The sequence below is a fragment of the Sprattus sprattus genome, assembly GCF_963457725.1.
Source record: "Sprattus sprattus genome assembly, chromosome: 18".
NCBI lineage: Eukaryota > Metazoa > Chordata > Actinopteri > Clupeiformes > Clupeidae > Sprattus > Sprattus sprattus.
In genome coordinates, this window is record NC_137916.1 from 5,935,769 (window position 1) to 5,948,817 (window position 13,049).

A 13,049-nucleotide genomic window follows, 5' to 3' on the forward strand; every position below is an offset into this window, starting at 1 on the left:
GGTTTGTCACTAAACCGCCTACTTGAAGTACCCCCCTGATGGATTGATGGTAAAGCAAGTTCAACCTGATGAATAGATTAGAGATTAGGCTACACAATATGTTAATCAAAGAAGATTGTCTAATAATCTGTGCTTCACACATATAGGACACAGCAAGGGAAAAAATGAAGTTTGCTAGTCCTATGTAAACTGTCTGCAACAGGAGACGGTTGAGAAACAACAGGGGAGGAGTTGAGAACCCATGAAGATGATAGTGACTCAACACTCAGGTGCGGCGGCCAGAGGCGGTGCCCGGTGAACCGTCTGGTCTTTCCAAGACTGCGTACTTTCCGAAGACTAGATCCCAGGAGCCCAGTCGTTCTCGTGGTCGGTAGGAAAACAAGATCAGCGACTTTACAGATCCCGGTCACTTGGAACCACGACGCCCTTCAAGTACGTGGTTTGTTATCGGTTTATAATTGCTGGCCTGTTACAATGTTGTTTATTGTGATTCAGCATTCTTTCTTCATAGGTTGTTCGGCTCGTGCTGTCATACTAGTTTACTGAAATACTTAGCTGCCGATTTACGAGTCTGACTACAAAGGTAAGATGACCGTTGCCGCTGGAAAGCAAAAAATGACCAGGCCGTTAGTAGACATTTGAACAAACAGCAACGTTAGGTTGTAGATAAAGTGATAACACCGCTAACGCTCGATAGAGTACTTGTCTACTTCAGTTGAAAATCAAAACAAAACGTAGCTCGCAGTGGCTAGCAATACCCCGGCCTAGGTTGGCAAGCACTTTACTGATACAATGAAATTACTTTACGGTAAGCTAATATCGCAAGTCATTTCATCAGGTTTCTATAAGTAGGTAGGCTACACTTACTAACCCACTGGTAACGAGTAAAGAATAATTGTGCTGTTTACAAGTCTTCTTTTAATTACAAAACTGTTTTAGCTGTGTGTGACTTATGAGTCTTTTGCCGTAGCCTACGTAACTGTCGTTGGTTTCACTTCCAGTATTTTTTTTAAGCAATCGGGCGTAGTTCATCCCAGCCTCACTTTTGGAGACTTCCTCTTGCAAGTTCGGAAACACCAATGTTTTTACAGTAGTGTTTTTCTCATTCTGTCTTGTGTTCGATGTGTTTTCCACCGATTGACCGGAAGTAACAATACTTTCGTATCTGTTGTGAAAGGTTTGTGTCCAACTCTTGGTTTTGGCAATGCATCCTCGCGTGTGGTGTGCGTTTCTTAATTTTGACTGTATGTTCAAGTCCAGAGACGGTAGCCTTCCACGGTCAATATCATACCGCTTACCTATCATGCCTGTGCATTCAGTCGTTAAATGTGTTAGGTGTGGTCCGTTTGCCTTCAGCTATATTTAATGATTGAAGGAAGGGAGAGGGTGCACGCAGCGCTCCCAGCGATGGAAAAGTTTAATTTAGTAGCGCAGCTGTTGTTCAGGGGGACAGCGCACAGGCACCGAGGACCATAGGACAGCATTCAACAACGAAAGTATTAAAAAGCCGAGGCCTCTTAGTTTAAAAATAAATTGCGGATAGCTCAACGGATCATTCCTTAACCTGCTTGGAGTTCATGTTGTTAACTCTCACCTCTACAGGTTTGATTTTCGGCAAGGACGCCAGCCTGACTGTTCACCTCCTATGAAGGACATAGGGCAGGGACCTGGAACCTGTTGAGGAGCTGCCCACCAATAAACACCATGAAGAGGATGTTTGCTCTTGTGACTCAATTCCACATGTCAGAGATGGCAAGATGAGATTTGGTGAGAGAGAGAGAAACAGGCAGTGAAACTGGCAGTATTGGTGTCTACAGCACTACAGATTTGTTGTCCAACTGAGTCTTCAGAAGAACATACTGAATATTGCCCTGCCCTGTAAGCATAAGTGAATAAACACAAGCTGTCACTGCTGCCCGCTTGTCAGTGACCTCAGTTCAACTCATTTTGCATCCATAACTCAGTTGCTGGTCAAGAACCCCCTGTCAGTCTGATGCTGAATGTGAACACACAGCAACTTAGGATCACTAACTCTTGTCTGGAAAGGCTGTATTTCCACATCAGATTAAGGGGAGACATTCAACCTGGAGCAAGCTGGAACATGCCTGCGTGAGATTGGATTCCTACTAATGTGGGAAAGAACTGCTGCGCAAGACTTCAGTATTATCTGCAGATTTGTAGAAGATGATATCTGAATGAACTTAAAAAAACCCGCTTATTGTCGGTCATTTGTCACTGGATGGATGTTTAAACTGGAATTTGACAGGAGCTGGTGTTCTGGGTTTAGCAGAGAGGATGAGCCACCCTTTTCTACAGTTGAGCTCTGATGGAGCAACCCGTCCATCACATTGAGGTCATAGGGAAAAGGACATAGAGACACAAGGGGAACTTGGCTGGGCTGCTACGTCGCTTTTAACAAGGAAGGACAGCACTGCACAATGGCTGGGAAGGACTATCATCATCTCTTCAAACTGCTCATCATTGGAGACTCCAGTTAGTAGTGTTTTTGTTCCATGATTTGTCTCTGTTCTGTTAGTTTTACATGTCCATATACAAAATGGTTCTGCTTCTGAACCTGGCACAAGGTATTTACTTCTGGAATACTATAGATGGTGTGGTTAGATCCATGTAGTAACAAGATTTGGGGGTCTTCTAACGCAAGATGTCCAAAGACATTTGGATTTATTCCATGTGTTTGCCTCTCTGTCAGTAACCTCTGTATCTAGTCATAAGGGGTGGGTCAGGTCAATGCTACCATGTAGTGGTAGCCTTCGCTTTTGTCCTATCTGTCATGAGTAGTTCATAGGAAATTGGTCCAGAGCGTGTTTTTCTTTTACACAAGTCCCACTGGAAACTCAGTCATGCAAAGAGGAAGTCGAAAGGGCTGCAATGAGGCCAGCGATCCCATTTGCTCCGCTTTCGCAGCTCTGTTTCCGGTCCGAAAACTGGTGGGAGCCATTTTCCTTTATATACGGCTAAAATGTGAGAGGAATTGGCTCACACTTTCTCTTTCCAGTAAATTAACTATGACCTAATGTTCTCCTTTAAGTGTTTGTGCAGTTGGTAGAAGGCTTTTGTTGACAACTACTTCTAGGCCATACAAAACAGAATATGATGCTGCATGTCATTTCAAATATAATTTCGTCCTGGCCCATGTCTTATGACTTTATTTGGACTAGTTTCCATCAGCTGTCTCCCTCATGTTTACCTATCTGGTTAGAACATTTTCACTTTCGTTTTAATGCACGGATACAGTAGTTCTCAGGAAGAATGCAAATGTACCAAAAGCGCTTCTATGCAAGATGAAATAGCGCTAACTCTCATCCACTCTTCCTTCACATCCATTTCTCTTGGTCTCAGATGTTGGGAAGAGCAGTCTGCTTCTGCGCTTTGCTGACAACTCCTTCTCGGGTAAGCAAACCCTGTGTGTGTGTGTGTGTGTGTGTTTGTGCGTGTGTGCGTGTTAGTAATGGGAGTGTGCTGTGACTGATGAGTGTACAGGGTGTGGTTATAAAGTTTCTTGGATAGAAAACCCTGTTTCTCGAGTAACAATACAAATTATGTTTTAAGTCTAGTTTTAAGATTGAATCACGTAAATGTTCATTGTCTGTGTTTACTTGAATCTAGTAGACACTTTTCCCCAAACTATCTCTAGTAAAACACATTGAAGGTAGTCTGGGAAATGGCAACCCATTCTGCTTTTGTAACTTAAGCGTAGTAAGCCCTGAAGACATCCTCCTGTGTAGGAAAGAAATGGTACAGTGGTGCCTTCAAAATGGTTTGGGATGGAAGCAAATGATGGGAGAAATAGGAAAGTATTTTGTTTTACTTTGTCCTGTGGTAGATCATGCTGCTCCCTTAGGCATGAAGATCTAGGAGTATTTTTTAAGATCCAGGAGTATTGTTTAAGATCTAGGAGTATTGTTTAAGATGCCCTGTTAAACTGTAATTCCCTGTGAAACTACATTTTGAATGCTGATACTGTGAAGGGGCCTAAAGCAGTATTACATGAAGGTGCTCCATCAGCGTACATATACTTTATCCTGTAACATCAGACAGGATGGAGCAGTTTGGTAGTTGAGTTCACAAATCCATTCAGGAGCACCTATTGCAGTTTACTGTAGGTGATCATGTCCGTCACTGCTGCAGCCTGCTGGATTGGTGCTTGGGAAGGTTAGCTCTGTCCTCTCACACCACAGCTGTGGCCACATGTGTAGCTCTGTCCTCTGAGACTACAGCTCTGTCCTCTGAGACTACAGCTCTGGCCACATGTGTTTCTCTGTCCTCTGAAACTACAGCTGTCATCACATGTGTAGCACTGTCCTCTGAGACTACAGCTGTCATCACATGTGTAACTTTGTCCTCTGAGACTACAGCTGTCATCACATGTGTATCTCTGTCCTCTGAAACTACAGCTGTCATCACATGTGTATCTCTGTCCTCTGAAACTACAGCTGTCATCACATGTGTATCTCTGACCTCTAAGACTACAGCTGTCATCACATGTGTATCTCTGTCCTCTGAGACTACAGCTGTCATCACATGTGTAACTCTGTCCTCTGAGACTATAGCTGTCATCACATGTGTATCTCTGACCTCTGAGACTATAGCTGTCATCACATGTGTATCTCTGACCTCTAAGACTACAGCTGTGGCCACATGTGTAACTCTGTCCTCTGAGACTACAACTGTGTCCACAGGGCCAATGGGCAGTGGCAAGTAAACAGTTGGAAGGGCTTGTGTCACACCGTGAGTGTTCCCTGTTCATGCATACTTAGTATAATTTGATCAGGTCAAGGTGAAGTAATGGGCCAAATGTGCAAAGATAGACGTATGCTGAATGAGATGTCTGCTGGTCTTCCCCTTGATTTCTGCAGGCAGCTACATCACTACGATCGGAGTGGACTTTAAGATCCGCACTGTAGAAATCGACGGGGAACGAGTCAAGTTACAGATCTGGGATACAGCTGGACAAGAGCGATTTCGGACCATCACCTCCACGTAATCAATCAAATGCTAACCCCTCAAGTAGTTAACTGTTGCCAAGGCAGGTGCTGACATACTGATGAGAGTTACTAACGCTATAGAAAGACAGCACTCTTGCAAGTCATATTTCCAACACATCCCTCCTTACACGGTGGAAGTAAAGTAGAAGTGTTACCATAGAGTAAATAAAGTATTGCTGGGGCCAGTAGTAGACTTTAGTTACTGGCAGGTGATTTTTGTAGACCTCTCCCAGGATGTGCATACATGGGTGTGTTGATATTACTAATGCCTTCATCCTGTTCCTTTTTTTCTGTTGACCCCCCCCCTCTCTCTCTCTCCCTCCCCCTCGCTCTCTCTCCCAGGTATTACAGGAACACCCATGGTGTTATTATTGTGTATGATGTTACAAATCCTGAATCATTTGTAAATGTCAAGAGGTGGCTGAACGAGATCTCCCAAAACTGTGATAATGTTTGCAAGATCATGGGTAAGTCTGTGTATGTACTGCACAATGTCCATAAACTGCCGCCACCCTCCCCCACCCACAACCCACAAAGCTCTCTGAATGCCATGTGAGCTCCATTGGTGGCTGGTTGCCAAGGCAGGGTATCATATTATACTTGTACAAGATAGCTCTTTGACGTTAATAGGTCCCTATGGTACACACTATGAGAACATGTATTTACCCAACTGTAATTTTGAGGAACACTATACCAATGTGTTCAGAAACTCACTTCTTGTTTAAAGGACAACATGACTGCTGGAGTGGAGATAAGAACAATAGGAACCTTAAACATGTTCTACAGGTGTCAGAGCAGCTATAATCCCAACTTGGTTCTTGCTGTGTCCATAAAGCGGGCTCACAGTGAACTGTTTCTGCTTCTGGAAATGGAGGGGGAACTCTAACAATCGTATTGTGAACTCTTTGGGGCCGCCTGGTGTTGTGTTAAATCCGTACCTCTTCTTGATCTCCTCAGTCGGGAACAAGAGCGACGACCCCTCCAAGAGGCAGGTGGAGACTGGGGATGCACTGCGCTTTGGAGAGTCTGTGGGGGTCAGGGTGTTTGAGACCAGTGCCAAGGAGAACATTAATGTAGAGGAGGTGAGTGTCATAAGAGGACAGACATGCTTGCATTGGTCCTGATGAAAATGCATTCAGCCAGTCATTATTGGCCAGTGTTTAGCATGTAATAACCACGTACCTGTGTTTGCGCATCCAGTGTACACCCTGTTTAGCACACTTCTATTTATAGATAGTTACTTTTAAAATGCCACTTTAGTTCCCAGTTTAACCGCAAGGTCAGTTCCTTATTATTTACATTGTTCTGTTACATAAAACAAATGTTTTCTTCTATCTCGTGATGCGTCTGTGCCTCTGTGTGTGTGCCTCTGTGTGTGATGTGTTCTCTTGGCTGTTTCACTTTGCAGATGTTCATGGCTTTCACTCACATGGTCCTGCGGGCCAAGAAGCAGAGCCAGAGCCGGGCGGAGAGAGAGAGGGAGCGAGAGAAGGACACGGTCAACATTAACTCCCACCGGGACCGGGAGCGAAGGAAGAGAGGGAAGAAGTGCTGCTGAAGGAGTGGGGGAGAGCTGCAGCGTTCTATGGCCCAGTATGAATGACAAACCCATAACATTGCACTGACCGAGGTATCGGAGGGGGAAAACTACTGCTAAGTGCCGAAATGTCACTCTGGTGTTTTGCTTTTTATGTCTGTCTTTCTTGTCTTTTTTTTAACTGAAAGGGAACCGTGTCCCATTATGTTTCATCGTTATTAAATTTGTCTAATCAGCGATGTCTGTTAACATGTGTTAAGTGTTCTGCTGTGATAACCTAGTGAGTTGTCAGTTTTATTTTGTAATAAATAAAAACTGTCAATTTGACTGTTCGTCAATTGAAATGAGATGTCAAGTAACGCATTAGCAATAAAGGAGTCTTCTAACTTGGTCTCCCATTACATCTTCCTTTTGTGCTTCTAAGAGTTGTTGTCATCTGTAAACTAAAACACTGATTTTGATTCAGACAGACCCGTGTCTCTGTATGGTCTCATCTGAATCCTGTCAAATATCCGGGTGCTTCCCCAGGTCAATCAGTACATAACCAGTTGAGTGTAGATATATGTTTGTATTTTGCTAAAGGCAAATCAATACCTGACAAAGGCAGGAGATTAATATGTTGCATTTTAGTTCCCTTGTAGGACATATTGTAAGGGATTGAGTTAGGTAATGCCTCAAATCAGACCTTTATAATGCACTGCAGATCATCCACCATCAGGCTCACCACTGACCACTACAGAGAGAAAAGGATTATCTGTAAATTGTTTAAGAGTTGAGCTGGTATTTTTCTTTAAGTTATTAGGTGGCATTACATCAGGTGGTCATTTGGCATCTTGGGAAATATTCTCTTAGCTCATAATGGCGCATAAAGTTCAAGATGGGTCTGAAGACACCTTGTACGGTAGAAATGAAGGATACCCGAACCAACAAAATAATTCATGTGCAATTTTATTGGATGCAAGCCTGATCAAATACAAGCAGGGAGGAACATGCTTCTCTGTGTGTATTCCTCCCCTTGGCCTTGGTCAGAGTACAGGCGCCTCAGGTCCGCTATCCATTCTCCGCTGGTGAGAATCACGTGGGGTTCCCCGGTAAGGCCCGCCGCCCCGGTAGGGCCCGCCACCCCGGTTCTGATGACTACCACCTCCTCTTCCTCTCCCTCTATATCCTCTGTGATGATACGTGCCTGTTGAGGGGTCTCTTTGTTCCACCTCTCGGAAATTTCTATCTTGCCATTGGCCACCCTGTTGCCCCTCATGATGTGGGCCTCTCCTCCTGCCTGGCTGCCAATGACCACGGCCATGTAGCCTTTCCGGGGACGATGTCCGCCTCTGGGCCTTGACATCATCTGCGGTGGACTCAGTCAGTTGTAGTGCTTGGTCTCTGGTAAGAACTGCTTCGGCAGTAGATTCCTGACTTTTCACAGCAATAAACTCGCCAGCTTCAACTGTTTTCACTTCCTGTTCCCTTGAGTCACCACAAGTACCTGTATCCACACATGTTCCATTCAAAGCTATTGCGTCACCCTTCACACTGTTACTCCTCTCAGAAGCAAGGGAGAGCTTAGTGAAATCTTGCGTGGCTTCAGGTATCCCAGCATGCACCCGACCACCTCTTCCCCTCCTGCCTCCTGTGTTATGACCCCGCCCTCTCCTGCCAGAGTTGCCCCTCCCCTTCCAGTGGCTGTGAACCTGCGGGGCGTGAGGGACGCTGTGCTGAATGATGGATGGTTGGGTTTCCAGGGGGCTGGGAGGAAGTTCAGAGGTGCTGCTGGCAGCATCGCTGGGCTCAGAGGGACCCTGTGGTAGATGACAGAAATACTGAGTATTGCTTGCTATATGGTGGAAGAGGAAAACATTTAAGACTGTAAACAATGGTTGGAGCCTCACCTCATTAATATGAATCAGGAATCTGTTGGACTCCACCTCTGGGTCAATGATCCCACCCCTCCGACGCTGACGTTCCAAAATCCTCTGAAGTTTCACCCATTTCTGCCGAAACTCTACTGCTACAACCTCTTTTGCTATCTGCATTTGAAAGAGAAAATAAAGACACACCAAGTTGTACATGTCACTTGACTCATCAGAGGTTATATATTGTGAGGTGACCAGTACAGATAAAAATCAGCCAGACAGACTAATATCTGCCTTCCACAATTATGATGGTTATTAAAAGATTGGTTTACTCCAGTCTCAAGCTAAGCAGGAGATCAGTCATGCTGCCTGAAGCTATTTATGGAGGCTAAAGCAGATATACTTCATTTTAATGCACTTATGAATTGTTCTCATTTTTCCTAGCCACAGGATGATTCCTAAACAGCTCCTTGTGGTTGCAAACACGCCCATCTGCTAACAGTGCCACCATGTGGCTGAAAAACTGCTGCACGAGAAGGACAACTCATGTATAATTTGAACTTTCACCTCTGGAGATGCTGGCGCAGGAGCCGACAAAAGGGAATCTACGTCACAGGCTAGTGGCTCACGGCACACAGGACATACCACTGCCAGCTCCTAAAAGAGCAAGGACAGAGAGAGAGAGAGAGAGAGAGAAAGGGAGAGAGAGGGACATGATGTGATGAAGTGTTAAGGAATGTATCCATCTGACTGGCATTTGGCCGACCATGGGCACCATCTCTAAGTAAAAGCTGAATTTTAACTGCCCAGTAATTCCAGGTATGTGTGACCTCGGTCAGAATGGATGACTCACTTTCTTGTGACACTGTGTGCGAGTGCACATTTTTAACTATTAAAAGAAGAACTTTCTAGACTCATGGTCACCGCTCACCTCCCCATCCATCCTTCCCTGACTTTTGTCTTCCTCAATCTCCTTCTCCCTCTCCCTCAGCTCCATCTCGGAGTGGCTGACGTAACGGCCCAAGCAGTGGGAGTGGAAGTAGTGATAGCAGGAGGTCTTTGAAAAAGCCTCTCCATCCTGTGAGACAAATACAGAGTTATTGATTAGAGGAGGAGGAGAGAGAGGGTATACACATGTTTGCCAGGAGCTGATGTAAGGTGTGGTGTGGTGTGTGGGAGAGAGAGAGAGACTAAAGAAATCATAATACTGGACCGTAAATCCATAAAGACAGATGACACAATTCCCATGGGGAATATTACTCTCCGTCAGGATCTCTTTGGCTTTCTGTGGGGTGCGAGGAGAACACAGGTGGTCTTTAAATCCCAATGGGAGGATAATCTAAGGGCGGACAAACTGTAAAGTATGGAGAAAGGCAAATCTGACAAAAGTTTGAGAGAGGACTGACCTCAATGACCTGGTACAGTACTGGTGCACCTGGGCAGGACTCTGCCTCCGTCTGCAGGCATTTCTGCACACTGACACAACCACAGAGGAAACATATTTACTCACAAACCTGCTCCTCAGAGAGCACACACACTGACATTACAACAGAGGAAACATAATTACTCACAAAATTGCTCCTCAGAGAACACACACACTGTTTAACATTTCAGACATCAAGAAGTTCTAGTCAGCTGATTTTGAAGAATGAAGTTTACCTGAGCAGCTTGTCATCTGACAGTCCTCGAGGGTTGTGTATGCTTATAACTGGAGCAATATGAGGGTACTGCAAAAGAGGGAGATATACACATTTTTGTATGTTCACAGTTATGAAAGATTCTCATATAAACGAAAGGGACAAGTTTACAAGTAAACAAAGAGTAGATTATAGACAGAGAGAGATAAAAAAAATCTTTGAAAAAGCAGACACAAAAAAAACTATATGGACATTTAATCAGACTACATTAACACCCCTTTCACAGACGTATAATGCCAGTATACATAAGAATGCAAGTGGAGAAAAGAAATGAAGAGAGAATGTACAGACAGACTAAAGACACATGGGGACTGTGCCAGTATACATAAGAATGCAACTGAGAAATGTGCACAGTGGCAAAAAAAAAGCGAGCAGGATACCTGAGGAGCGAGAGTGAGGGTAAGCGTGAGGCGGACAAACTGAGAGACAGCATCCTCTGCAGTGGAAGGGTAGAGGACCAAACTCACCTCCCACCCTCTAACGAAGACAGAAATGTGCAGTTCATTAGGGCCACACACACACTCACACAAAAATACATACACATAAACAATGAACAATTTATATGGTGCAATCGTTTTTTTTTTTGTATCTCACCCGTTGTCTTTCTGGGAAACGTTCAGCTCATCTAGGTAGATTGATTGCAAAACTTCAATCTCAGAAAGAACACTGGAGGAAAGAAATAGGATTCAGTCTAAAATATTGACACCAGACTTTCACTAGCTCAGACAGCGCCAAAGAGCAACTCCTATCATGTAAAACAGTAACAAAAGCACTTCGTCTTCATAGAATTCTTACATAGTAGCAACTGCAGGATAGAGGTCGTACACGACGTCTCAGCTGATATTCAGCCCCTACTTCCAACACGCCTGTACTATATTACATCAGCATTCCATTGTACCAACTGACTTAGGCACGTTTGTTTACAACCAGTGACAGACATGAGACTGGTAACTAATTGTACTTTTGAATACATGCCTTACTGGGGTCTATTCTCAGGCTCGTTGTTTCATAAATGGTATTAGAAAGACAACTGAGGGAATGCTTACTCGCACTCAACCTAACGTTGTCCGATGCATCAATCATGCACAGCACATGTCAACAACGACTACTCAGTTAAAAGTAGCCATGCCTAACATTCAGCCCCCTCCATTTTATAACCAGACAGTTTGATTTCAGAGAGCAAATCTTGCAGTCGGATATACAATTATTAATAGCTTCATTGTAATAATAAACAGTTACTGTTTCGACTTGGTTGGTTAGCCTCATACTATTCGGGCCACTACACATTTTCTCGTGAACATCCTTCTTTCCATAGTCGTAAAACCTTTTGTTGCGACGTTAACAGATTTGCTATCTAGTGTATCTGTTTCTGAATATTGACACCAGTCACCAATCTTTTAAAGTCAAAATCCATATTGTCTGCTAGTTAGTTATAGCTAGCTGTAAAGTTAGCTAACTTGCTAGCTTTGTAGTTCACCGGACAACCACAGCCAAAACTAATGCAACAAATGGTTAATATATAATAGTTTTCAAACACTGGCTCTTATATTACTGCTACTATAAAAGATGTGTTAACGTGATGTAACAGTCCTGAATAATTACTCACTCGTTTTCAGCAGCCATCTTTCTTGAATGGTATGTTTGCTAGCTCATTGCAGATAGCTGTCACACAAGCAACCACAGCTGTTAAACAGCACACTCTTGTGTTACAACAAGAGCAGAGAGAGTATTGAGAGACCAAATGCCATATGTAAGCTGGCCTGTTGGCCATTAAATATCACTTCCAGCGAAGTCTAGAAATTGCACTCGCATTTTTTTCACTTGAACTTTGAATGGTGTTTATGCTGGAAATAATAGCCTGGACTGGACATTCCTTTAGACTCTAAATAGCAGAGCCAGATTCAGTAGAGGGTTGACTACGAATTTGCAGTGGTGCTGTCATGACTAATTTAATCAATTTTATGTTATGTATATAGCAGATACCTTTACTCACAAATAGAGAGAAACCGTTCCAAAATACCATTCCAGGTTTTTGCTAATTTAGGTGTGTCGCACAACAGCAATATTTGACTGTAAAATCTTAAACTAGCAGAGCAACAAAATCAGTCAAGTTGTAGTCTGTTAACTCATTTGCAAATAAGCATCACAATCAATAGACAGATTGATTAAATGATCAACCAATGGACGTGTTTTCTTGTGTTTGTTAAATCACAGGGACAAACAGGCTAATTCACATGTGATGTCCTCATTTCGTCCTCTTCAATAGTAAAGTGTTTTGAGCTGCAGCCTAGGGGACCTTATCCTAGTCTCCTTATCTTTCTTTTTTGCACAACTGATGTCTCGGCATAGGGTGAAGGCATATTGACTATGGAGATGTCAAACAATAAATGTATCAACAACATATTAGTAATTGATGCACATTTACAATGGTAGTTCAGTGACTTAACTGAGTGGACGGCATTCAGTGTAATAGTTTGCCACATCTTGTTTCTATATTTCTGATCTGGTTGGTGTGAAGAAGATACCAGGTTGGACTCCCCTGCACACCCACTTGAAATTTACTTCATGTTTTCATGGAAGCCAAACATTCTGGGCATGCTTTGCACACCCACAGGACATTTAGTTCGCTTTCACAGTCCTTCAGAGTATTAAAACACTCAAATTGATAATTTTTTTGAAAAAGTTGTTTAGAAGTGGTGAGAGGAGTCCAAGTGGCTGTGAACCAAGTTTGGCTTCCCCTCTGCAGCACTCATGTAATTGCAAGCCTGCTATAAAGCAAGAAACTTACGATGTGACATCTGTCCTATCACCAGTCACAGTAAAAAATAAAATTAATTTTATTGCACAGATTCTCACATCTCAAGTCGTTTAATTCTGAGGCAGTCTGGCTTCTGCTAGGAGTTGTCTGTGTTCTACTAGCTGTTTTACTACAAGAAATCAACAGCCAGTCAAAATT

The 13,049-nt window shown here is 43.5% G+C and overlaps 2 protein-coding genes across 3 annotated transcripts; one reads left to right on the forward strand and one right to left on the reverse strand.

Annotated features, from left to right (window-relative positions):
• The first annotated feature begins 301 nt into the window (after positions 1-301).
• On the forward strand, positions 302-6,917 carry LOC308379493 (ras-related protein Rab-35). The gene is made up of 7 exons (XM_080856654.1): positions 302-432; positions 1,603-2,493; positions 3,361-3,411; positions 4,878-5,001; positions 5,349-5,473; positions 5,964-6,088; positions 6,415-6,917. Exons 2-7 carry the CDS (start codon positions 2,439-2,441, stop codon positions 6,562-6,564), a joined length of 630 nt encoding a protein of 209 aa, XP_080712780.1. The 5' UTR covers positions 302-432; positions 1,603-2,438; the 3' UTR covers positions 6,565-6,917.
• Positions 6,918-7,505: 588 nt separating this feature from the next.
• On the reverse strand, positions 7,506-11,790 carry rnf25 (ring finger protein 25). Of its 2 annotated transcripts, XM_080856646.1 has the most exons (10): positions 11,700-11,790; positions 10,688-10,759; positions 10,474-10,570; positions 10,056-10,123; positions 9,803-9,872; positions 9,610-9,681; positions 9,328-9,474; positions 8,964-9,053; positions 8,433-8,570; positions 7,506-8,342 (listed from the first exon to the last, which is right to left on the reverse strand). In XM_080856646.1, exons 1-10 carry the CDS (start codon positions 11,714-11,716, stop codon positions 7,569-7,571), a joined length of 1,545 nt encoding a protein of 514 aa, XP_080712772.1. In that variant the 5' UTR covers positions 11,717-11,790; the 3' UTR covers positions 7,506-7,568. The 2 variants fall into 2 exon arrangements, with proteins under 2 accessions (XP_080712772.1, XP_080712771.1); XM_080856645.1 differs by having other exon boundaries at positions 9,328-9,681.
• Between the last annotated feature and the right edge of the window lie 1,259 nt (positions 11,791-13,049).